Here is a 27500-nt window from a genome sequence, read left to right as displayed (position 1 = left end):
TTTTCTGACAGAATTTATTTGGATATGACCAAGGCTAAGTTGCCTATGCATGTCCAAAGTATGCAGCACCCTCTCACTGTAATTTTGCGGAGAGGGGAAAAAAGTAGGTAAATTATCAAGAGATAGCTCATTAACCACCTTCCGCATAAAAGAAGGGTTAGTGCACAAGGACACACTGTCCTCACAAAAAAATCAAAAAAGGAGGATAAGCCATAAGGGCCTGCAACTCCCATCTGGCAGAACAAAATAATAGTCTTCCAGGAACAATGTTGCAAGGAAGCTGAAGCAGCAGGCTCAAAGGGAGCATGAGTCAACTTCTCAAAAACAAAATTAAGATTCCAGGGAGGAGGAACAGGCTTTCTGGGAGGTCTAATATTAAGGATGCCTTTAAGAAAATGTTTCACCTCAAATCTATCAACTAAAGGAGGAGAAGAAGGCAGACCAGCTGAGATAACAGAATAGGCCAAACCAGCACGGAGCAACTTGCACAAATAACAGAGAACCAAAAGGAGCATCCACAGTAAGTTAGTCCAGATTACAACAGACACACCAAAAGGAAATTGGTGTAAGTAGGATTTCCTAGTCATAGGTTCCCTGGGCTCCCGTAGGACATGCAGAACGTACTCCAAAAAAGTTGTCTATGAGGAATCAAAATTCTACCACCCACAGTGTCAACTGAAGTGTGGACAGGTTGGGATGGATAAGACATCCTTTTGTCCTGTGTGATTAGCTCCACCCTGTGAGGTAACATGTGAGGACTATCCCTGGCTAATGCAGAAGAGGGAACCAGTGCTGTCACGGCCATAAGGGAGTCACCAACAGGATTTTGGGAGCATCCTGTTTAATTATGAACAGGACTTTCAGAATGAGAGGAAGGGAAGGGAATGCATAAAAAACATCCCCTTCCAAGAGAATGATAGGGTGTCCACCTCCCATTTCAGAGGACCTGGGCACAAAACAGAGGAAGCTGTCTGTTCAGAGGGAAGGCAAAAAGATCCACTTGAGGAGTACCCCACTGGTGGGTAATGTCCAGAAACACATCCTTGTGAAGCATCCATTTGTGAGACTGAGTTGAGTTAAGGACCTGCTCAGAGTGTCTGCTACAGTGTTCTGACTGGAGGGGATATAAACTTCCTGAAGAGTCACTTGATACTTGACAGCAAGATCCTATGCCAGAAGTGCCAACCGGCAAAGATAAGATCTCTTCCTCCCTGTTTGTTGATATACCACGTTACTGTGGTATTGTCTGTGAATACATTGAGGCGCCCTGGAAAAAAAAATGAAAAAAGGGAGACTGAAAAGCCTGAAGAGCCATCAAAAAAGATCTAATCTCGGACAATGATGTGCTCCTTCGGCTGACAAGGCGACCACATCCCCTGTACCTTTAAGTAGCCAAAAAGTCCCTCCCCATCCCATATCTGAGGCACCAGTGAACAATTCCCAAGAGGGAAGAGGGGGATGAAAAGGAATCACTGGATTCAGAGACAATTGCGGAATCCACCAGAGAAGTTCCGGTCTGAGGCAAGGAAGAAGAGGGACTACAAATTCTAGAGGGTGAGCATGTTGACGCCACACCGACTTTAGAAACCACTGAAACTCTCTCATATGAAGTTTGGCCAGAGGGAGCATCAGAATGGTGGATGCCATGGCACCCAGAATTCTCAAATTCTCTGGCAATAATGGAAGCCAGAGGAAGAAGTGTGTGAAAGAGAGTTAAGGCCTTTTGAAGGGGCAATTATGCAAGCATTGGCACTGTCTGAATCCTGCAACACAGAAAAACATAATACTGAGAATGAGTCAGAGAAGACTGTTTGAAATTTATAGTAAACCCTCCAGGCCGTGAAGAAGGGATATGGCAAAATTATTTTTGCAAGGGGGTCTGTGGAGAGGACACCTGAATCAACAGATGATCCAGGTTTGGAAATATCTGGACTCCTTGAGGGTGAACACCCATGGGGCTGTAGAAAGGCCAAAGGGCAAAGCAGAGAATTGAAAATGCCAGGAAGCAACAGAGAAATGCAAAAACTTACTGAAAAAGAGTATGGATAGGAACATGGCGATGAGCATCCTTGAGATCCAGAGACACAATATAGACCTGAGGAAGCAAGAGAGGAAACAGAATCTGAAGGGACAACATCCAAAAGGAAGGTACCTTTAGAAGTGTTTAGATGAGAGGTCTAGAATAGGTCTCCAAGTGCCATCTTTTCTGGGCACTAGAAACAGTTAGGAGTAGAACCTTTTCCCCTTCAGGACAGACACCTCTTGAATAGTACCCCGAGATAAGACATCTTGAAGAACCTCTGGTAAAAAGGGAAGGTGTTCCCAGGGAGGCTGAGGAATGCCGATAAATGGAGGAGGGGACTACCACACCATGAAGTACCCTTGATGAATGATCGACAGAATCCAAGAATCCTCAGTGATCTGAAGCCAAACTGGAAGAGAAAGGTAAAAAGGAATGCATCTGGGAAGGGACAGATAGTCACACAGAGCCTGGTTTGTCCAGAAAGGAAGGCTTCAGAGTCCCCAAAAATTGAGTAGCCTTAGCAGGAGTCGTCAGATTGCCACTCTTCTTACCTTTAGTAGAAGGACGAGATTGCCTACCAACAAAGGCAGGCTTAGCATAGTAGTTTCTCTGAAATTTAGGCACAGGAGAAACATACATGTTTAAGTTCCTGTCAGGCATTACCTTCTTCCTGAAGGAAATTAAAGCAACAGCATCTTCCACAAACAAAAGTTTAGAATCCAGAGGAGCATCAATCACCTTAGCTTTAATATCATCAGGTAGAGGTTGAAGCCCAAGCCAAGAATACCTTTTCATAACTGAACCAAAAACAACAGCCCTAGAACAGGCATCCGCCACATCACAACTACATTTAACAGAATGATGAACGACTTGAGAGGAACTCCCTAGCAAAGAAAGAATAGAAGTTATACCCTCATGGTCTGGAAAATAAGAAATAAGCTGACAAGCCTAATAAAGAAGAGCCAACACATACCCAGACATAAGAGTCTGATAATTAATAGCCCTAAAATCTAGGGTAGCAGAAATGCAAATCTTTTTGCCCAGCCTGTCCATAGATATGCTATCCTTGCAAAAGGCAATAACTTGTGTGAAAGAAGTGACTGAGATGGCTTATCAGAGGCTACGCACCCTACCAAAGGGACAGCAACAGGACATTTATATGAAAAAGAACAATCCTCAGGGACTCCATAAAACCCATGAGGCTACTTGGCAGCAGGGGGGTGACAGAATCAGGCATCTGAGACTTTTACAGATATCGGAAACCTGTGTACAATTCTACTTAAAAAAAATTCTTCATCCTATAAAATGTGCCCCCAAAGGAAATTTCCTCCAGAGGAACATCAGAACTAATAGATTTCTCTTCCTCTGACCCATAGTCCAAAGGAGAAGGAATTTGAGTAGAATAAGTCAGGGATTCGTCAGCAGAATCAGACATCCTCAGAAGACTGCTGGTCTCTAGTCCTTTTAAGAGGAGTAGAGGACCAAGGAGGAGCAGGAACTGAAACCCCATGAGGAGGCTTTAAGGACATTAAGACAGAAAATAACCCCCGAGTAAAAGCTTGCCACTCATTTTGTGGATCCATAGAAGCAGAATAAACATGTTTAATTTAGGCTCAGATCTAGGACAATGGTTGAGAATTGTAACAAATCTCTTCCACAACTAGAAACTGAGGAACTCCCCTAGGCCCCTCAAAAAAAAAAAAAAATTCAATCAACCGTGGTTCCCTCTGAACTTCTGAGTTGGACACCTGCAAAGCTTAAGACGTGCTGCCAGATGAATCCTCACAGGCCTCCAACACTGTCATAGCAGAGAAATCCGACAACACAGCCAAGTGAGCCACTGGGTTTGAAACAACCTCAGGAGAAACACCTGGCCGAGGCTGGACAACAGAAGATTCTGGATGTACCTTCTTCACAGTCTTTTTCCCTAATGACTGACCCTTGGGGTGGTTGATGCCTTCCATAATATCTTTAGCGAGTAGCCCAAGATGTTTGTTTTAAAGATGCAAGGAAATGGAAGAAAGTCTACTGCGAAGGGCTTTTGGGACAAACGCCTGACAAAAAGAACAAGCTGTATGGTCATGAGATGCTCTTAAGCAAAAGACACATTGTGACGGTCTCTATGGGGAATCCATCTCCCACACTAGCATATGTAAATCCCCAATGGGGCACTTATCTTGCAAAAGTAAACAGGCATAGGAAGTCCCTGGAGAATGAAAATGAGTTCAACTGTCAGAGAAAGGACACAGGCAAGCACACAGACAGTGTAAGATACATTCAGACTGGCAGCAAAGAAGTTTTGTTTTTGGTAAGCCTGAACGTCACCTTTATGCCCTACATTACTCAGCATGAATATGGTGACATTCTACATTGCTTTTAAATTCAGACGTCTTTGGAAGACTGGCTGGATGTTGGGCTTCTATGGCAAGGAATCCTATATAGTTAAGAATACTGCAGCAGTAAATTTAAGGACATCACCGATTCCTTTATAAGCCTAGCCAAGCATCCTAATTGCAACCTGCATGTTTGTACGCCTTAGAGCTTATCTTGAGTATATGTAAACTAGGTCAATATTTACAGACTGCCTCTGTCCATGAAAGACATAGGTACTATTTATTAGAGGACTCCTTACTGATGAGTCCTTGGTTGGTTTTATCCTTTCAATTAATCAACTTTTGCAAACTTCTGGGAGATCCCACCCTTGGGCATGCACTTGCTCCAACTCATTAAATGATATCATAGGTCAGATATAGAAGCACACATACTCCATACCTCCCAATATGGCTTGTAGCCCCTAACAAATACTCTCCTGAAAACTGACATCTATATCGTTAACAAGTAATACACATGAACATACTTGTCAGACAGAGGAGACTCTTAGCAGAGAAAGGATGAAGGAGAAACCCATGCAGATAAAAGAACTGAATACCTGATCATAATGAAGCATCCTCGTATAAATCAAATGATATAGTAAAATTATATTATCTGTATCTAACATAAAGGACCCTCTCTTGATGGGTCTTTGGCTGGGCTAAATCCCAAGCAGTAACCAAAATGGTGGAAGGAACCAGAAGAATGCACAAAACCACAGCTTAGAAGGCAGTGTTCCACAGTACTAGATTACTCATGCAGGCCATACTACCACAGACATGGTGGATACACTAATCCTTAGTGAAGGTAGATTCCAAAAACCAAGCAAATGAGCAGAAAAAGCACACAAACTAAATTGGCAGCCACTCAACTAGCTGGTTCTGACCACTGCATTTGCAACCTTCTGATAAAAACAAAATGCAGCTGATCATTCACTTGAAGGTGCCTCCTAGGCCAAATGCAAGCCTCTTCCTTCCTAAGGTAAAGGCAAAGGCTGGTCTATTCTCCTAAACTCATGGATCTATTTCAGGCAACACCTGGGTTGACAGTGTACATCCAGAGCTGCCTCCCCCTCATCCTCTGGTTTTTGCTCTTCCAAAGAAAACCACAAGATGAATGTACTGATTTAAGGACAACTTACTAACTCCACATTTGGATTCCGTGACGAGGGAAATCCAAGCATCGTACAAGGAAAAAAAAAAACGATATGGTTCTTAATATACAGTAGCCTGGAGTTCACAAGATCTACAACACCAAAGTTACATCCGCTAAGAAAGGATGTTTCTGAAAAGGAAACATCAACACATCCAAACTATTAAGCCTGTCAATCATGAAGACCTCCATGCAGAAGAAAGTCATCAAAGGAGGATGGAGACTGCAGCACTTACGTTTTGGGTAACAATCCTGCCCTCCACAAGGTCATGATGTAAAAAGAAAAATGGATGACAGTTCAGTAACAGAGATCCAAATCAAAATGGTGCTTGATCTGCAATTTGACCAAACAGAGGGTACAGGACAGCATTCTACACAGATCTTATACCTTCTTGTATACTGTAGTAGTAGAGTCAGGGCACCAGTAAGCTGCAAGTACAGCATCCATAATGACTGGCTTCATATGCAGGTTGGGAATGACAACACTTTTTAGACTTCATCAAATACTCAGCCAGGAACATCTGACGGTATGTAATGTGGCTTGAAACTAATCCATGCTGTTTCTCAGAAGCATATACAATTCTGGAAGGAGGAACTCTATCACTGTACATCTCAGAAGAGATGGGCTAGCTCTTCTGACTCTCAGCAGCCTGAGTGGAAGTCCCAGGCCTCACAAAGCTCTGCTACCCGCTGGCATGAATTCTGAGCACACACTCATACGAAGAGTGTACACCTGATGCATGGCAGATATCCAAGTGACTAGGATCTTGTATGCTATCACACGCCTACCAAAGGTGATACATGGGGGAAGAAAGACATGCACAAGAAGTAACCATATCAAAAGCCATATTCTGTAAGGGCCTGCTCTCATCCTCATGAATCCCTCTCCCACCAAGCAAACAAAATTAACTTTATGTCTAGGTCTCAATTCACAGACACCAATACATAAAGACCTGCTAGACTGCCACAATTAAGACCGGCTGGGCTTGGGAGTGCTACGTTGGGTTGCTGTGGCCCCATATTCCCTGATCTATGACTAGACAATTCAAGAGGTCGCTGTCAGAGATCAGATTGTTAATCAGTTGAATCAGTTGGAGACCTTCACTGACCAAAGGCTGGTCATCAATATAAAGGGACACTCAACAAAAATAAGAACCAGAGATGGACCTCTCCTTGTCCCCTCTGCCAAAGGAGAGGACTAATAAGGGGTCAAGTCTTCAAACAACCAATCAAGTCCAGCACTTGCCAAGAATGGGGTTGGCAAAGTGCAGCTTAGCATCAGACTTGACTTAAAATATGCTTACCTCCAGCATAGCTGGGTCTACAAAGCACCCCCCTATTGGTTCCCACAAAAGGAGCTTTTGACAGTCACCATCTTTTCTTTGTCAGGCATACCAAAGGTTTCTCCCTTCAATGACAAAGTGGCAGTACTGAATCTCACACACTTATCTCAGTGTTTTACAGATACTGGCTAGTAATATAACTGGCCCTGGTTACTTTGCTTGTATAAGGTGCAAATGCAAAAAATATCGCAGACAACAGTACAACTGGGATTTGAACTGTACAAGCAGTAAACAACTGATGCACTGTGGGAATTACTGCACTTATGTTATCTGGAATATGTACCTGCGCATCCCTAAGCCTCGCATTTTCATGAATGTTGCTAAAAGCTGACTACTGAAAGAATGAACTTAACCAGCAGCCCATCAAGGAGGATCTTGACAGATATATGCAGTACTCCTCGGCTAAAACTCAGAACTGCTCAGATATTTAGCATTCGGCTATGCAGTTTACCTATGGCATTGCAAACTATCGCTCTATAGCTATACTTTTTCACTGGCTAAAATACTGGAAAAATGTATCCACACTCAGATCTTAACACATCTCCTCTCCAACAATATTCTAACACTCAACGTGGATTCCACCCCAACCATAGTACTACCAAAGCACTCATTCATTTTAGTAACCTAGTAAATATGCAACACAACAACGGCCAACTAGTGTCTGCAGTTTTCCTAGACTTGTCAAAGGCACTGGATACAGCCTCCCAAACAAAACTTCTAACATCACTTTCACAATTAAAACTAACTACCCCACTCTACTATGGTTTCAAGACTACCTCTCCCAATGCCAACAAGCTGTTCAGTGGAAAAACACCCTTTCCCCCCTTCTTCCTGTAAAGCTAGGAGTACCCCAAGGATCAATCCTAGGACACCAACTTTTCACTATATTTACAAATAATCTTTACAAAGCCACCCTTTTGGCAAACTTGGTTAATACGCTGACGGCTCCACCTTAATCTGCTCTGGCCCCACCCTCCAACAACTTCACATTAAGACCCAAGAAACATTTACATCCACTGAAACCCTGCTATCAAACTCCCAACTAATACTACATCCTAAAAAGACCCACCTTATGATCTTCCATCTCTCCAAAGCAACAGTACCCACTCCCCCATTCTCTATTTCTGTGTCAGATAGTACTCCTATCTCTCCTGTCACACAAACCAAATTACTAGGGGTCATCATTGACAATAATATGAAATTTGACAAACATATAGCTCAAACAATAAGCAAAGTCGACAAAAAACTAGGCACTCTAACATGCTACAACAAAATAGCAAAATTCGGCACAAACTCCTCCTACTGCACCCACCACTGTCAAGCCCTAAAACAACCCTCCTGGCTGGAACTCCCAAACACCTTAGCCCTAAGCTAACTTATTCTAGCTCACCAAACACTGTACCAGCCTGACAAAACTCCAGCTTTACAAAACCGGACTACCCTCTACTCAAACAACTAAGATCTACTAACAAGGCATTAATCACAATCTCCAAAACCAGTTACAGCTCTGGTGACTCCCTGTATTCCAGTAACATTGCCAAGACTCGGAACTCCCTATCACTACAAATCAGGTTACAATCTAACAAAAGCATCCTCAAAAAACAGCATACTTCCCCACCTAAACTCCTGGACATGCAACTTGCACCTGCTGATATATTCGAATTCCTTCCCCTTCCCATTATCCTACCTCTTCTTGAAAACTCTCACAGATGCACTATATATTATCACACTTCAGATACCAACTCTCAGCTGTCTACTCCCCCTATCCCTTCCCAAGCCCACTAACACTAACTCTCCCCTAGTTTAAGTGGAAAAACCTTCCCACTCAGACAAACTGGTTAGTATTTCTTGTTTTATCTTCATCACATCTTCAACATTATCCCTACTAAACAAACTGAATGTACATGCTATCATATGTTACTACCTGCTATACTTTTTAATTTTATGTCAAACTCACTAGGCTTATGTAATTTAATGTATGATCATGCGCTATAAATTGCAAAGGTATGTCTAAACCACAATGCACATGTAAATAGTGTATAGTATTTTAACAATTGTTCTGGAGCTTTCCTCCCTGGGCCTCTGCTGAAAACTGACAGCTATGTCCAGTTGGACCTCCCTAATAAATGTAAAATAAATAAAATAAAAAATACTTCTTTCTAAGAAAGTTGATTTGGTAGCATCAGAGTTTTACAGCCATGTAAGAGCAACAAGGACAAGTACCATTCTCAAGTGTTCTTCCACAGACATCTTTTTTTTTAAGCTAAGATTTGATATCAAAGGTAATCCATGGACATTTTTATCATGTCTAAGACATCTAACTCAAAGTTAAAAGGCCTTTGGTTAAAAAAAGAGACTGCTTAGACAAAATTTTTAGGCTTCATTTGGATAATTTCAGCAATAAAAAGGAAAACAGCCTGGACCAGATTGTCAATACAACCAGGGTGCAACCATACTGGATATGATCCTCACTTATATGGGAGACTGCTGCATACCTTCTAGTGTAATGTCTTCTTTGGTAAGGTCAGACCACAAAATGATCTTCTTTGAAGTAAAAATAAAACCTGGACACCCAGCTAACCCCGGAATATTCAAGGATTACTCTAAGGCTAACTTCCTGCTATTAAGTGATAACCTGGTAAAACTTCAAGCCCCCACAAACCCTGACAACACTGCTGCCTATGCAGAACTGTTCAGAGAAACCCTATACAAGCATGTTAATAGCTGTGCATAGGCAGCTGTACCGACCAGGAGTAAGTACACAACTAAGTCAAAAAACAAGCCACCCTGATGGAATCACAAAATCAATAAGCTGTAAAACAGAAGGAAGAAAATTCTGCCAAAAATTAGAAAGTGCAGCACCCAGCAGGATACAAGCATTCTCAAACTAAACGAACAACTTTGAGGACAAATAAAGTCTACCAAAGCCAAATGGAAGGTAAATTTGGCCGCTCTAGACAAGGACAACCACAAAGCATTCTTTAGCTATATCTGCAACCTCAAAGGCAATATACACAATTGTGCGCAGAGCTCACTGCAAATGGAGCCATCTATATTGAGCTAGAAGACATAGCAAGCCTACTGGTCAACAAATTCAGCTCTAACTTTATCCGTCTCTCCCCCTCAACCTTCCCTCAGGAAATATCAAATATACCTCCCTCTGCTATCACTAGGGAACAGGTCCTTAATGCTCCCTCTTAGGCCAAGGACCCTGCATCAGTGGGCCCAGACAACATCCCAGGATGCCTTCTAAATAGCAAGAAACATGACCTATCAGGCCCACTGGAATTGCTATTTAACTGCAGCCGATAAACAGGCTTCATGCCTCATGAATGGAAACAGCAATAGTCATCCCTCTGCACAAAGGTGGGCCATCTAAAGACCCTGGACACCAGAGACCCATAGGTCTCACTAGTCTCATATGCAATGCCATGGAAAGAATGATCATGGAAATGATCACTAATGATACAGTAACTTCCAGACACTGGCCCCAACCCAATTTGGTTTCTTCAAAGGCAGGTAAAGCCTACTCAACCTGATGGACTTCTTTGAGAAGGCCACCAAAGCAATGGATGAGGGCAAAATGGTTCACACTGCCTACCATGACCTGGCCAAGGCATCTGACAATACCCCACTCAGGCAAACAAATTCAGGAGATTATGTCACCCAGTGGATAGCCACATAGCTCAGACAGGACACAGGAAGTTAAAACTGGGGATTCCACTTCTACATAGAGGCCAGTCACAAATGAGTCCCTCACAGATCAGTCCTGGGACCACTCCTTTTTGGCATTTACTTCTCTGAAGTCAAGGCCAATGTCAATGGCCACTGGTTGACTAAATTTGCAGAAAATTGTAAATTAGGAGCAGTCACTGAATCCCACACCAACATAACTGTTCTCCATGAAGGGCTGGCACAGACAAACTGGTGTCAGAGCCATGGACAAACTAAATGCCAAATGCATAAAGTACAGTTTTGTACCTACCATAAATGTAGATGTTCGAGGATCCACATTGCTGCAGTCATAACCTGTGGGTAGTCCGCTGTCCTCGGTCGGCCCGAATACCAAAGAGTTAGGCTGGCGTCGGTCATGGACGCCCGGAGCTGACGTCAGTACGTAGTAGTACTTAAGCGCATGACCGACGCCATATCCTCAGTCTTTCTTGCCCCAGATGTCAGAAGGCCTTAAAAAGGAAAGGCCAGAGCCAAAATAGTAAATACCCAACAACCACAAGAGAAAATAACAATTATCCCAAAGGAAAAACAGCAACCCCAAACAATAGAGGGAAGGAGGGAGGAAAACAGGACTGCAGCAATGTGGATCCTCGAACATCTACATTTATGGTAGGTACAAAACTGTACTATGTTCTTCGTCTCACATTGCTGCAGTCATAACCTGTGGGTAGAATCCCAAAGCAAAGGAAAAGGGAGGCTGGCAAACTAAAAGCATTAGGAGCTGCTAACATGCCCTGTAAAACTGCAGTGGCAAACCCAGCCCTAGACTTGGAATAAAGAGGGAGATGGTAATGCTTAGTAAAAGTGTGTACTGAACTCCAAGTAGCTGCTTCCAAAATATCCTTAGTAGCTACCCCCCTCAAAAAGGCAGTAGATGTGGCAGTAGCCCTAGTGGAATGAGGTCTGATCCCAGCAGGAACATCCTTCCCATGATGAGAATAACAAAAAGCAATACAATGACCAATCCACTTAGAAATAGTTTGCTTTGAAACAGCTTTCCCTTGAGAAGCCAGAGCAAAAGAAATAAATAACTGTTGAGTCTGCCTGAACTCTTTAGTTCTGCTCAAATAATAACGTAGCTGCCTGTGAATGTCCAAAGAATGCAAGACTTTTTCCCCCTTATTTTGGGGATCAGCATAAAAAGTAGGCAAATGAATAGACTGGTTCAAGGCCACATTAGAAATCACTTTAGGCATAAAAGTAGGGTTAGTATGCAAAGACACCCTATTCTTATGGAATACCAGAAAAGGTTCAACTGCCATGAGTGCCTGCAATTCAGAGACCCTCCTAGCAGGTAATGGCCAACAAAAAGCAGTTTTCCAAGACAAAACTTCAGCTCAGGCGTAGCTGCAGGTTCAAAGGAGGTAAAGTAAGCTTCTCCAACACAAAATTGAGATCCCAGAAAGGAGTAGGAGCTCACGTGGGGGTCTTATATTTTTGCACCTCTAAGAAATTGCTTAAACAAAGGATGAGAAAATAAAGGAGGGTCACAATCATAGTGAGCAGAAATGGCTGCAGCATGAACCTTCACAGAGGAAAATGACAAACCCTTGTCTAGTAATTCAGTAAGGTACTGTAGCGTAAAACTCAAATTAGGTACTGAGACATCAAAGCCCTTTGCTGTGCTCCAAAGAAAAAATCTCCTCCATTTATCAGCATAAACTTTTCTAGTACTGGGCCGCCTGGCTTCCAAAATGACATCTAAAACCTGTTGAGGAAGCTGAGACCCCACAGGCTCTAAAACAGAATACGTCAGGCTGTTAGATGCAGGGACTGCACCCTGACATTGAGCAAATGATTGCTTGACTGGGACAACAAGTGAGGAATCTGTGGCAAAGGCCAAGGAGGCCTGGCAGAAACCGTGCTTGAAGAGTGATGTGCAAACTCAGAGCAGTCTCCCACAATATCATTGCTTGTCTGCAAAGAGGGTAAGAATGGGTTCCCCCCTGCTTGTTGATGTACCACATGACTGTTGTGTTGTCTGTTCGAATCAACACCTGTCCTGGTTGAAGTAGGTCCTTGAAGGCCAGCAGGGCAAATTGAACTGCTAACATCTCCTTCATGTTGATATGCAAATGTTGTAGTCTGGGAGGCCATGTGTCTTGAATCCATTTCCCATTGAAGTGTGCTCCCCAAGCCAAATCCGAGGCATCCGTCGTTATGATCTAACTCGCCTCTGGTCGGGTCACAGAGTCCCTTGTTTAGGTGACATTCCTGCGCCCACCACAAGAATTCCTTCTGGATGCAAGGTATTATCCGAATGACAGTGTCCAAATCGTGGCAGTGTTGAGTCCATACAGTTTTGAGATACCATTGTAGCTTCCTCATATGCAGTTTGGCATTGGGAAGTACTAGAATGCAAGATGCCATGAACCCCAAGGCTTGAAGGACTGTCCTTGCAGTCAGCCTGGACAGTACTGATAACTGCTGGAAGTATAGGTGAAGAGTTCTTTGTTTGTCCGGGGTCAGAAAAGCCACCTGAGAAGCTGTATTCAGTCTCACACCCAGAAAGCACATGTCCTGAGAGGGTACTACACTGGACTTTATTTCGTTCACAGAATACCCTAGGCACCTTAAAACTGCCATTACATACTGCAGATGTTGAAGTAACTTGTCTTTGTCTTGAGCAAGAATCAGGCAATCGTCCAGATAAGGATAAATTTGTATTCCCTCTGTCTGAAGAAAGCTATTACAGGAGCCAGAACTTTTGTGAACACCCTGGGCGCAGTAGATAAACCAAAGGGCAATGCAGAGAACTGATAATGAGAAGTACCAGCCCGAAATCTCAGGAATCTCCTGCAGCTGGGCCTGATAGGAATGTGAAGATAGGCCTCTTTGAGATCCAGGGTTACCATCCAGTGATCTTTGCCTAGCATAGGCAGAAGTTGTTGTAATGTTAACATCTTGAACTTTGGAATGTCTAGGTAGGTATTGAGAATGGACAAATACAGAATTGGCCTCCAAGTGTTTCCTTTCTTTGGCACTAGGAATAGACGGGAATAAAACCCTAGGCCTACTTCTGATGGAGGTACCACCTGGATAGCTCCCATCTGTAAAAGCAAAGAAATTTGCTCCTGAGCCTCCAGCCTTTGCTGAGGAGGCACATCCGGCATGCCTTTGAAAGGAGGAAAAGTGTGAAAGTAAAACTTGTAACCTTGATTTATTATTTCCAACACCCATTTGTCCTGGGTGACCAAATGCCAGTTTTGTTTGAAAAGTGCCAACTTTCCTCCTAGAGGAGCTGCCAGAAAAGAAGGATCTGGCAGCTGAAGATACAGGTCATTGGGTCTGTTTACGAAAAGGCTGACCCCTGCCCTCACCAGAAGACTGTGCAGGAGAACTCCAAGTCCTAGGTCTGAAAGAACCCTGAGCGTGAGCCCTGCCTCTACCACGTCTAGACCTGCCCTTAGACTGAAAATCCGAAGAAGGGTAGGACCATCCTCTAGCAGGCCAATTCCTGCTAAACTTAGGGGGCTGCACCTGCAAAAAATCCTTGACCGTCTGCATAGACTTAGCTTTATCTTCCATCTTTTTCAAAACTGACTCCACAGGAGAACCAAAAAGAACTTCAGATTGAAGAGGAGCATCCAAAATCCGAGCTTTAACATGCTCTGACAAATTTTGATCCTTAAGCCAGGCATGTCTACGAATAACTGAACCAGTAGCAGCCACCCTGGATGAAGCCTGAAGAGCATCGAAACCACACTGCAAAGAATGTTTTCCAACTTGATCTGAAGCATGAACTAACTCCTGCAATTCCTTACACTCTATACCCTCAGATAAAGCATCCACCTTAGACTTCAATTGGCCTAACAAAAAGTTCTGATACTTCAGCATATGAAACTGGCAATTTAAAGCCCTCATAGCTAACGTAGAAGAGGTGTACACTTTTCCCCCACCTATCCAACGCTCTAGAATCTTTATCCAAAGGAACTGGATTCTTAACCACAGAAGCCCTGACACCCTTCGGCCCTTGAATAATAGTTTCCGGGTCAGCTCTAGGACTCTTATACAAATATTTATGTGCTTCTGGAACTCTGTAATATCTGTCTGGCTTGACAGGGGCAGGGGGTAAAGAATCAGGATTAAGTGAAGCTTCAGAAAAAACATCCTGAACAACATCTAAGACAGGGGGAATAGCCAAAGGCCTATGTTGTGGTAAAAACAAAAATTCCCTAAGCCTTTTTCGAGAATCTGAAAAATCCTGACCTTCCCACTTGAAATGTTCCCTCATGGAATGTAAAGTTTCAGAAAAGGAAAAATCCTCTGGAGGAGAAGCAGAAGGACAGGAATCCTCTGCATCCGAATCTCAATAGGGAGGGTAATCCTGAATATCCTCAGCTGAGGACTGTAGTCTGAAGAATGCTCCATTCCCTCATCTGTCTCCACCCTAGGCCTCTTCTCTGGGGGGGGCAAAGATCCCCTGATCAAAGTAATCAAATCCTCTGCCATTTTCAACATATGTTTTTTAGGAACAGAAGCTGAAGAACTAGGGCTATGGCCAGTACCAGTAAGACCAGGTTTAGCCTTAGCATGGCCTTTAGCCACTGAGGTAGAAGGCCTAATAACCTTTTGTAAGGATGGAACTACAGATACCTGAGAAGCACCCTCGGCCTGGCCTAACTCCTGAGAGGCCAACTCCTGCAAAAGTAAAGGTTCCCCCTGGGATTCAGCCGAGACCTCGGCCGGATCCACAGATTCAACCGGAGGTTCCATAGAACCGGCGTCCGCAACGGACGACTCATCCGGTTTAGACCTTAAAGATTTATCTTTACGTTTTGTAGCGGGCGGAGGATCCGACGGCATGTTGCAGTTACACCGCTTACCGAAAACAAGCCTGGCACAGTCTAATCTTCGTTTAATGGTGCACTTATTAAATCTAGCGCAAAAGCGACACCCGACTACGTCGTGTTCAGGCCCCAAGCAAGGAATACAGAGAGAATGATAGTCCCTATGAGGTATCTGTTTCCCACAAGAAATACAATTATTAACTTTTTCTGACATCCGGATTAACTGAGGCAAGAAAAGACAAAAATTTTCCCCAACGGGGTACTTAGCCCAACTTGGTCTTCGGTCTGAAACTCGATAATTGAAAATTTCAGAATGCCGAACGGCACTTGCAAACGCTGCTTCTGCTTCGGACCATGCGGCAAGAAAGACTGAGGATATGGCGTCAGTCATGCGCTTAAGTACTACTACGTACTGACGTCAGCTCCGGGCGTCCATGACCGACGCCAGCCTAACTCTTTGGTATTCGGGCCGACCGAGGACAGCGGACTACCCAAAGGTTATGACTGCAGCAATGTGAGACGAAGAACATCAGTATCCTTTCGGAAGTCATCCACCCCTGGTAACTATCATATTACAACACACCCCCTTAGAGCCGACCCAGTAGTCAGGGACTTAGAGCACACAGACAGTAATCTAGCCTTTGACAATCACGTATCTACAGTAGTGAGGAAATCATTCTGTGCTGTGCAACTTACAAAGGTATAACATCTAGGTCCAACATCTAGGTCCAAGGAAGTCATTGTTCCACTGTATTTGGCATTCTGACCTACCACTGAGTACAATGCCCCCTTTAGTATGTACTTAACTAGGCATATCCAACAATTGGAACATCCACAGTTTCCTCACTAAAAGAGTACAGGGTGTAAGTAACATGTCCTATGCAAACGGCCTCAAGGCCCTATCCTTGTATTCAGTCTCCTACAGGCGGTTGAGGGGAGAGATATGCCTGGCATACAGGGCATTGTCAGAACCCACTCTGATGGACTTCCTGCATATCTGCAAAACAAACTGCATCACAATTAAGCCATTCTAACGACTTAAACCTTGCCTGTGACATAAACAGAACCTTCTGAAGAGACTGGCATGCATCCCATAGACTACCCCCATCTCTGGAACAGGCTCTCCATCCATGTGAAGCAGAGTTCCTCCATAACCCAATTCAAGTGCAACTTATACAACTGGATGGGGAACAGGAAATTCATCCCTTGTTTGGCACCCATGTCTCTAATGGACACAGGCAACCGGTAAATGGTTCATCTCCCAGGCCCCTGCTTGTAAATGTTTCATCTCCCAAACCCCTGCTTACACTTATCAAGGGCACCAGAACTTGTAGGAGACTTGGGATGCATGACTATAAGGCCCTTGTGGTCATTACCTAGTAAACGCCTACGAACCTGTGAATATCACAAATACTAAAAAAAACACCTGAGAAACACTATTAGGCTTATGAAAGCAATCCATGAATTGTGATTACAATCTAAAGCTAATGACAATTAAAAAATCTATGTTAGCAAACTTAGGAACACCTCATTCAAAACCGCACCGCTCACTTGCACCTAATAATTAGTTTGCTAGTATACTAGCAATATCGAAGTGCTAATGTTGTACCAAAGTCCACAAATCCCTGAATCCTTTACAACTCCCCAGTATCATAAAGGGAAATGTAATGAAGGGGCTGTTTGAATTCAAAAATACGGCTTATGTGATAATATACCCAGATTTTCAATAAATAGTGCTAAGCATGCCCTCAAGGGACATTCCTCAAACTACTTAACCCAAAGTTTAGCTACAGGTTTTGTCTCTGAAGTTTTGAGCACCACAATGGTGATGTCCCTACATAAGTGTGGCCTTACCACAGATTCTAGAAATTGTAGACCCATCATCTTGACTGACCTTATAATACATTCCATGGCTTTACAGATAAATGACCTTTTAAACTAGGATATCAAAAAAACCTTGATAGGCTTGACCCTCATCAATTTGTTTTGTTCATAGAAAAACCTGCCTAATGAAACTAGTTAACTTAACTTGAGAGAGTTACGTAGGCTTACAACAGTGGTTATAATGTTCAAACGGTGTATCTTGAGCTGGCCATGGCACTCAACACAATGCCTCGTTCAGATACTGTAAGCTACATGCTTTAAAAATAGATTCTTATGTGGAATAGCACACTGGCTAAAATACAGAGCCCACCCAGTGAGAGAGGCAGGCACCTCATCAGAATGTATGAAAGTAACCTGCTGTGGCCTCCCTAGGGCCCAATACTGGGATTCTCTCCTTTTATGCATATAAATTTTCTTATCTCCAGACCTGGAACCTGTATTATTAGGTAAGTTTCCAGGTGACTACAAAATGGAGTATGTCGGGTGCCCTTCTGATACCAGAACCATTCAGCAAGAACTCCCTCGTAAATACCTGAGGTACTGGAAATGGACTCAAATTAAATGCAAAAAAGTGCAATATCATCCCATTTAGTAGAAATTTCCTCTCTTAGGCACAAAGTATACGTAATACTCTACTACAAAATGAGAATGTAGGCAGGGACCTTAGACCAAGTATTCATAATTCACTCTCTTTCAATCATAACGTGACAACAGTAATCAGAAAATCCTATCCAGCACAACTACCAATGGAATATTACACAGATCTACAGAAGTCATTGCTGGTTTATATTTGGTATTGATTAGGCCAAATACTGAACAGAACACCTCCTTCAGGATGTACTTCACCACACTCATTAAACAAATATTAAGCCCCCTCCCCCGGCTTAAAGACCCAGAGCCATCAAGAAAGGCTGGAAGCACAGTCTTTTTATTCAGTACCTTATAGACTTTTGAGTAGAGATCTATGTCTTGCCTTCCACATACTTAAACAACCGTATGCCCATAATCTTCTGGATATCTGCAAGTCTGAAAGTTTCACTAACACAAAAATAAGGAACCTAAATCTTCGCACGGGAGAGACAAACTCAGTGCCTTCTCCTACCTATAAAACAGACTGCCCCTGCAGGTTAAGAAGTGTGATATACCATCATCTTTCAAATGTTACCTTGATAATTTGATGGATACACACCAATTTACCCTGGGATTGACTGGCTTAGCCCTCATGGAGAAAGGGGTGTAGCCAAAGGGTGAGTACTGGCAAGGTGTAAATGGTCAAAAGACTCAACTGCCCTGAAATTCTCATGAATCCTATGAACCAAAAAGGAGACAGCAAAACAGACATACAAGCATTTTATACATGAATTAAAAAAAACACGACAGAGAAGTATGGAGAAACATTAGATTGGCATACCTGTCCTTTCTTAAAGAAGTTTGGCAGGTACTTCATAGCATTGCTCCTGATACAGTTAATGTTCTGGTACTTTCCTGGATGCACTTCTCGAAGTGATTGGATACGATCCCTTACATAATCTGAAACTTTTACTCTGATTTCCAGACCAACCATCAGTGTATTCGGAAACAAAGGAGAGAGCTCAGCTAAGTAAAATATTAAAAGGGATTGTGTCACTCTTCAAAAAAAATGTTAAAAGCAACATACAGCATTTATCACTTTCTGTTTCTTACTGGGCCTAAAGGGTATTATCAAATATTGCTGGCATCCCGAACCAAAGCACAAAGAAAAACACCACGGATAGAAGAATTCGGCCTTGTTTCCCAAGGTCAATTTTTTTTAAAGCACTACTTTTTCTATACAAAACTGAATTCATAAACGTTTATCCCTAGTCACAAAAAAAAAGCAAAAACAGCCCCCTACAGTTACAATCCTAAACACTTAAGCATTTTGACCTATGCATACAGCTTACATTTATATAAGCAGTCAATCATACATCTAAAACAAAGCTCTTAGGCAAAACTTTCAAGCAAGATTTTTGCAGTTTAATCTCTCTGCTGAAGACTGTTACACATTAGCCCTCTCTCTCTCTCTCAACTACCCTGTTCAATAAATGCAAGAAAATACAGATGTTTTCATACCAGAGAAGAAAAGTCACAGTATATTTCAGCTTCTACAGATATATATACAGGAACAAGGAAACTAAGAGAGAGTAATGCATAAGAACAAGGAACAGAGGACATGAGACTAAGGGGGCAGGTTACAAGTCAGATGCAGAGGTAAGGGGTATGACAAAGGGTTTAAAGGAGCATGTTAAATCAGTTGCCGAGACAAGACTTGATACAAGTCTGTAAAGTGGAAAGTTAAGACGGACATAGGCACAAGGGCATGTGACATCATGCTGTAAATGATTATTTTACATCAATAGCAAAGCCAAGCATAAGGAGGCAGGTTAAGAAGACTTCTTATAAGGGACAGCAGAAGCTTATGTTAGGCTGCAATGGAGTAAGTCAAAACTGACTTGAGAACAAGCAAAGTTACTTAAACAATTATTTAAGCGAGTTTGCTACTACTGCGCAGATACTATTTGCAAGAGTCCAAGGGAAAAAAGCTACAAAAAAGTCTCTAACAGTTTCATGTGTTAACATACTTCAAAACAAAATAGTATACAAATTAAAATCACACAACAGTTATTATGCTAGCTAAACAAAAATCACACTTTCTAATTACGAGACCAACTCAGATAACTCTGCAAAACAGGCTACTCTAAAGGCATACTGTGTAACACCTCAACAGAATACCAAATATTTAAAAGCGCTACTTAACAAATATACTATTTCTGTGTACGTAACAAAAAAAAAAAAAAAGACTGAACTATAAGTAAAAGAAGAGAAAAATCAGACTATGCTGGAAACCATGTCGAATCTGAAGGATGAACAGAGGAAGATACAGGGATTAAGCCTCATAGTTGTGACACAGGGTGATATGTTAGACAAAGAGAAATCTCAAGATTAGGAGAGAAGGATTAAAGAATCCAGATATTAAAGTTTTCTGCTTAAGATAATCATCCAAGATGAATTTTATTACAGAAAAGCACTTGCGTGACTCCACAGATGCGCAAGGCAAGACATGACCCTAAAAGGAGGCAGAGCTCAAGGAGTCAAACACAGGGATAAAGCAGGCGGTGTGACAACAGAATGTAGAAGAGCAAGTTGAGTGGTAATCAAGCAAAATTGGGACAACATGAGTTTGTAATGGTCAGCTAAACAATCAAGGGGGAAAAAAAAGATGTGTATTGGCTACATCCACTAACGAATTCACAACACATGTAATTCTAGCAAACACATGGCAGGAGATGTAGCACTGCATTAGAGTGACAAGCAATAATACATCAGAAATGTTCAGGTAAAGCTCCTGATATGTAAAGATTTTTGAATTTTCATAACATTCTGGGAACTAGGCATATTGCACAAACTCAGTGGCACTTACCTGTTCATAAGGTCTACATTCATATGTTTCTGGAATAAAGTGGGACTGGCATATCGGAGAAAACATGTTACTAATATGAAAGATTACTGCATTTTTTTAATAGGAAATCTATGCTAATCCCAACAACCATGCATTTCTGATTTTCTGGCACACAGTTATTTATGTGAAATAAATGGGTCTTTTGTGTCCATTCAATCACCAATACAGTCCATTTGCAGCAATTATTGGTCAACACTGCCAGGCACTCAAGCGGTTGTTAACCAAAGCTTCTTTGCTCACAAATGTACTGTTTTTGGGTGACACACTATGTAACTATATATTAATTATTAATTCGCTACCTTGGATGCATCAGAAGCCTCATCTCATAATGAAGATTAAAAAGCTTCAAAGACAACGGATCCATCAACAAGTAGTAAGTTTTCTCATGCTGACATCTAGTGCACACACAAAGAAAGGGATGTTATGCATATTTTGTGCCTTGCCCAAACCCATTTCTACATACATCAGCACTGTGTTGAGCTATACTACAACTACCAACAGGCGGCACTCTAAAAGGGCAATAACATCTGTGCATGAAATATTTACATGTATGTATGTATGTATGTATGTATGTCTAAAAAAACTGGTCTGCTTTACCATCTTTTATACAAAAAGGGCAGCTGGCCTACTAGAGCTACCCATTACCAAAATACAACAAGTAACTGTGTTCCCTGTCGGTCTTTCGTTTAGTGCCAAGCATGCTTCAGTCCAAAAGAGAGACACAACCTACTCCCACAGTAAGCTTAATGGTACTTAAAATGTGTCAGCTTTAAGAGGAAGACAAATGATAACACACTGGACACCAAGTAAATAAAGTTGGTCTCTCTTCCTTCTAAACATATCTCCAACAAACACCCACCACTGGCCTCTTGTCAAAGAGGCAAAGTACCTAACATGAAACATTGATAATTCAGACGTGAATAATTGCGAAGAGTGTCACAGTACTGGCCAGAGAACATGGAAAGTATTTTCAGCAACGGTAGAACTGCACGTCTTTGATAGCAGGTATGGGGCCCTGTCCTGGATCAGCACTACAATGCAGTCCCTGGTGGAGGCAGGGCAACTGCACAGCAGAAACAGAAGACTTTGGATAGAAGTGTGAATTGACCCTTGATTAGGGACACTACATGCTTGTTTCAGAAGACAGACTGGCAAGGTAAAAACACAAATCTTACAAAAAAATTAGGTGGGCTAGCTAAGAGAGGTCATAAGGGAATGTGATATCAGAAACATAAAAATGGGGAAAAAAAAGTAAATCATGTTTTAAAACTACAAGTATCTAACACACAGACACACGTGCACACACTCACTCGCTTCTCTCACTCCCCGCTTCAAAGATTTTTTTCTGGGATGAAAATTATTGCATATTTCTTTCAAGCTAACAAGACCATGCAATCTTATTCTTTTAAGTCCCAGTGCAGATGTCACCCTTTCATAACAGCCCCTTCTGATAATCTCCCCTTGCTTTACACCGTTTTATAAAATGTATACAACCAGCTCCTGTTCCCATCTAGCACATTTACTAACACACTATCCCATGCAAAGACCGACCGACCTCCATTTCCTAAAAATGCGGTTTCCTTCATGAAACATGCAGCCCTGAAACTAGCGGGCAGCCACAAATTTAGAAGGTGTCACGCCATTAAAATATTCACCATATTTTCTGTACATTCAAACATAACTTTTTACTTAAAATAAATAAATAAATAAATAATAAATTATGAAATATAATCTTGTTATGCTTATTTGTACTGAGCACCACAACAATTCCACAAACTGACTGCATTACCAGCTTCCTCCTGTGGCCCTTTCTGCATGCAAATTTCAGTGCAGTCTCTCTCGTCCCAGAAAATATACTACAAACATACATGTACACACATACACAAAACACACAAAGCGCACACAGAGGCAATATGCAGAACAAAGCGTGTGCCCTCAGTTTAGAAAAAAAAAGATCTAAGGGAGGAGTTGCTTGATTTAATAGAGATGAACATACATATTAAGATCAATGAAAGAAATAGACTATAGAAAGACAATAAGACCTAAATTGTTAGACGTTAAACACAGTAATCAGGACTGTTCATAGACACTCATGCGATATAACAGAAGTAAAGAAGATACATTATTGTGCAGCTAAATTAGTAACAGATAAAGTCTTACCACAAAAACACAGGGCAGTAAGGAAAAGGAAGGGGAGAACTCAAATGGCATCATGGAAATATCGAACAGAGAAAAACTAACGCAATTAAGACACAAAAGGATTATGGTTAGAAGCATAAAGAAGAGGAAACAGACCAACAGAAATACTCGAAGATAGACATGACAAAAGCAACACATTATCAGAACAGATCAGGATCTATCGTACACTACTGAAAATAATAAACTAAAGATATGACCACAGGCAGAAACGTGTTAAGATATGCAGATAAATATAAAGTGAAAGTACAAAATAAGCAATTTATTGATGACCCAAAAAAAGTTTTATAGCGAACTGGGAAACAAAGCAAAAAGAATTGAAACGCCACCAAAAAAAAAAAAAAACAAGAAACACACATTTTGGAGAAATATCTATCAAGATCCTGTGGTGCATAAAGATGCTGAATGGATAGAAGTAAAAGAATCTGACGTACAGGATATAAAATGGAATGAAGTAACGGTTAGAGAAATTGAAACAAAATTAAGAAAAGCTCCTAACTGGAAAACCCCAAGTCCAGATGCACTAAGTAACTTCTGGTTAAAAGTATTAACATCTTTATATGAAGAATTAGCCACGAGTAAGAATTATTTAGATGTGCAACCCAAAAAGATGCCAACCTGGTTAACAGGAAAAACAATACTCCTCCTTAAGAGCAAACCTGCAAGCTATCCTAAAAACAATAGAACAATAACTTGCCTTCCAATGATATATAAACTACAGACTGGAATTGATGCCGATAGAGTTTATAGTTATTTAGAAGAAAACTCAATCATGGTAACAGAAAAAAAAGATACCAAAAGAAAGTCATATGGAATAAAGGATCATCTGTTAAATAAAATCATAACGGAGAATTGTAAAAAGGGGAAGAATCTAAGTATGGCAGGAATAGACAAAAAAAAAAAGCATGTGACAACATCCCAACGTTCATAGATAAAAAGAGTGCTTTCAAATGTACAAGATACACCATACACTGATATATTACATTACAGAGACCATGAAACCGTGGCAGACCACTTTGCAGTTAAGCCAAAAGATTTAATTCCAGGGATTCAAATTCAAAGTGGGATATTCCAGGGTGACACACTGTCACTGCTGTTCTTTTGTCTTGCCCTTAACCCATTAAGCTGTCTACTTAACAGATTCAGTCATGGCTGCACTTCGGCTCCCAGAAAACAACAAAGTGCAAAGACTTACCTTCTTTTTGTGGAGGACTAAAACTATATAGTTCAACACAAGAGGAACTAAAAGCACAACCATAAGTGGTCAAAGCTTTCTTATGTGACACAAGAATGTCATTTGGTCTTGATAAATGTGCCAAAGCAACCTTTGAAGCAGGAAAGCTACAGCACCAAGAAAATACCAGTCTGGGACAGGAATGTGATACAAAAGAACCTGAGCAAGAGGGAGTGTATAAATATTTGGGAACTGATGAAGAATCAGTAATAAAATATGAACAAATGCAAATAAAACTTAGGGAGGAATAATTAGAAGACAAATTCATACTAAAAACGGCTCTGACACATAGGAACAAAGCCCAGGCTATAAACAAATTTGCTCTTTCTGTCCTAACTTACAGTTTTGGTGTGATTGACTGGCACCAAAAAGTACTGGATCAGTTCAACAGGAAAACAAGCAAAATGCTTCATGCTTATCAAATGATTTATAAAAATCAGTGTATGCCAAGATTATAGATTCTCCATGCTGAAGGAGGTTTGGGCCTCCTCAAAACTGATTACATGTATAGATCTGCAATCATAGGACTGCATCTGTATCTGCTGACCTGACAACATCCAAACATAGTGGAAGTTAAGTCTAAGATGACTTCCCTACTTATTATATACCATAATTTTTTCCAAACAATGGCAACCACAAAAATCATGAGGCCAGTGTACCAACAAAACACACACTTTATTAAAACAACAACAACAAAAAAAAAACAAAAAGAAAAAAAAAGTCACAAAAATAAAATCTCCTAGCACCTCGGCTGTTAAGCCTTTATACAGTATGCTTACCCACAGATCTTACATGTACACATTTCAATTACACTATTAAATAAACAATTAAAATTAATTCATTCATTGAAACTCCATTACAAAAGGCACTTCCAATTACATTCTTTATTAAAACCTTTTGGGATAAAGTGCCAAATTTCAAAATAAAAATCGACTCCTGTCTCCTTAATCTACTTTTTATATCACCTGTACCATAATGTTCCTTAATCACTCGTTACAAAAGTTGCCTGTAAACCTAGTGGATTAGTATTATGATACTTCTGAAAATGAAAAGCTATAGGGCTCTCTACCTTTCCTTTCCTAATACCTCTGTGTTCTTTTAATCTCATTGAAAAATGTATCTTACTTTCCCTTATACAAAATTTCTTGCATGGACACCTCAGCCCATATATCACCCCCTATGTTCAGCAACTAAATGCACCTTTTGCTAGAAACTTCTTCTCATTAATATATGGGAAGCTGTTTACTATAAATTCACAACATGTGCACTTGCCACAAAGTTCCTTTTAATCCTAATTCCACCAGAAGGCTAAACCTTCCATGTACTACTATATCCCTGATACTGCTGCCTCTCCTATAGGAAATACAGGGTTGATTACTACTGTTAAAATTCAAATTTTTACATTTCCCCAAAACATCCCAATAATATCTAATAAGACTAATCAACCTCTCAGAGAAGAGAGTATATTTCGTAACAAAAAATATATGTTCCTGCTCCTCATTATGTTTAAATTCTCCTTCCTTATTACTCCTTTTCTCCATCTGAGTCTAAACTTTTTGACCTTCAAATACTTATACCTGCATGTATAATATTTCCTTCATATCCCCTATTCAAGAACATCTTGGTAGCATTTCCTATTTCTTGTGGATGCATTTTCATCACTACACAGCCTTTTTATTCTCAAAAATTCATTAAAAGGTATAGACTTCAAAGTGTGAGGGTGATGACAGCTTTGTCCATGCAAGATATAATTACATTGCTCAAGTTTTCTAAAAATCTTAGTCTTTACAACACCTTAATTTAAACCCTCTAGTGTCATATCTAAGTTTACCTTTTTGCCCACCTGTAGGCCATCAAAACAAACACCAAACCTGTTCTTATGCAAATTTTGTACAAAGCCCCTCACTTTTTCATGTCCCCCACTACAAATTAAAATATATCCAAAATAATTTATAACATGTTCCTTAAGACAGTGCTATAAATATAACTTTCAAATACACCCGTAAATAAATTAGCATACATGGGGGCAAAAGCTGCCCACATGCCCGTACCTCGCAGTTGTTTATATATCTGCCCATTAAACTCAAACAAATTATTTAAACAAAACATAACCAATTCTAAAATATAATGTGTTTTTGGGGTATCACCTAAAAAATATAATAATGCTTCCATACCATTTCTATACTTAATACCTGTGTACAAGCTTACCATATCTACAAGTATAAAATACATAGTACTAATCCATTTTATATTTTTTATTTTTTCCTTAAAAATCACACATCTCTAATATACAATGACAACTTACCTTCAGTCAATACATAGTTATGTAGAAAACATGACAATTTGTGAGTAAAATACCCACAGGCTGATACAATAGGATGGCCTGGTGGGTCATGTAAATGTGAATTTTTGGTACACAGAAAAAATAGGCCATGGTACAATTTTTACTATTAAATCTATCATCGCACATCTTCAAAAGAAAAATATTTTAACCTTAGACATTTATTCAGAATTTCCTTATAATCAACCAATGCCTTATTGCAAACTTCTCTCCTTTCATATACCTCATTATAATTTAGGTATTTGTAACATCTTTAAATACGAAGTAAAAAAGTAAAATCACCAACTTGCCTCCTTTGTCTGCTGGTTTAATTACCAACTCCCTGTTCTGACTCAAACCTAGCAGACTTTGCCATTCACTTTTATTCAGATTATGCAGAATCTGCTTTCTATTACCATTAAACAATTTTAATTCTTTTTCCACACTATAATTTAACAATAATGAAAATTGTTGTGTTATGTCACTTCTAAAAGGAGGTATAAAATCACTTACGTGTTACACCTAGTGCATTAAGATTACAATAGGCATAGGTTCCTGGTCTGCGTTAAATGAAAAAAACTTTCATCACTGCAGTCAAATTCACTATTATTACACTCTCCAGTTTCATTATCTGCACTCCCCTTAAAATAGTCCTTTAAATGCAATTTCCTAATGAGTTTAAAAACTTCACATTTTACTTACTGTACTCTAGGTAATACTGTGGGAATACATTCCAAACCTCTGTTAAGGACAGAAATGTCATTTGACAAAAAACTAGAAAGATCAACTATATAATCATCTCCATTATTAGACAGATTATTTTCCATGTTCATCACTGCCATTTACCTCGTTTAAATGTCCACTAATTGTACACTGATCTCTGTGGTAGTCTGGTCCATTCTCACAATTACTTCTCACTTTTGAAATCTCTCCTGCCACGAAAAGTTCTATTTAAATATTCCGGGTTTCCTGCAG

The 27500-nt window shown here is 40.7% G+C and overlaps 1 protein-coding gene across 4 annotated transcripts in view; it reads right to left on the bottom strand.

Moving 5' to 3' along the window:
• Positions 1 to 27500, bottom strand: part of METTL1 (methyltransferase 1, tRNA methylguanosine) — a 261797-nt gene that overhangs the window by 204157 nt on the left and 30140 nt on the right. For all 4 annotated transcript variants that reach the window (XM_044083469.1, XM_044083466.1, XM_044083468.1 and 1 more), the window contains one exon: positions 18709 to 18893. In XM_044083469.1, the coding sequence (XP_043939404.1) occupies positions 18709 to 18893 (185 nt within the window). The remainder of the gene's footprint in view (positions 1 to 18708; positions 18894 to 27500) is intronic.

Source organism: Protopterus annectens, chromosome 9.part0 (assembly GCF_019279795.1).
Source record: "Protopterus annectens isolate FY-2018-M chromosome 9.part0, PAN1.0, whole genome shotgun sequence".
Classification (NCBI taxonomy): Eukaryota; Metazoa; Chordata; order Ceratodontiformes; family Protopteridae; genus Protopterus; species Protopterus annectens.
Note: the sequence above shows the minus strand (reverse complement) of the source record. Positions and strands in the feature narration are given on the sequence as shown.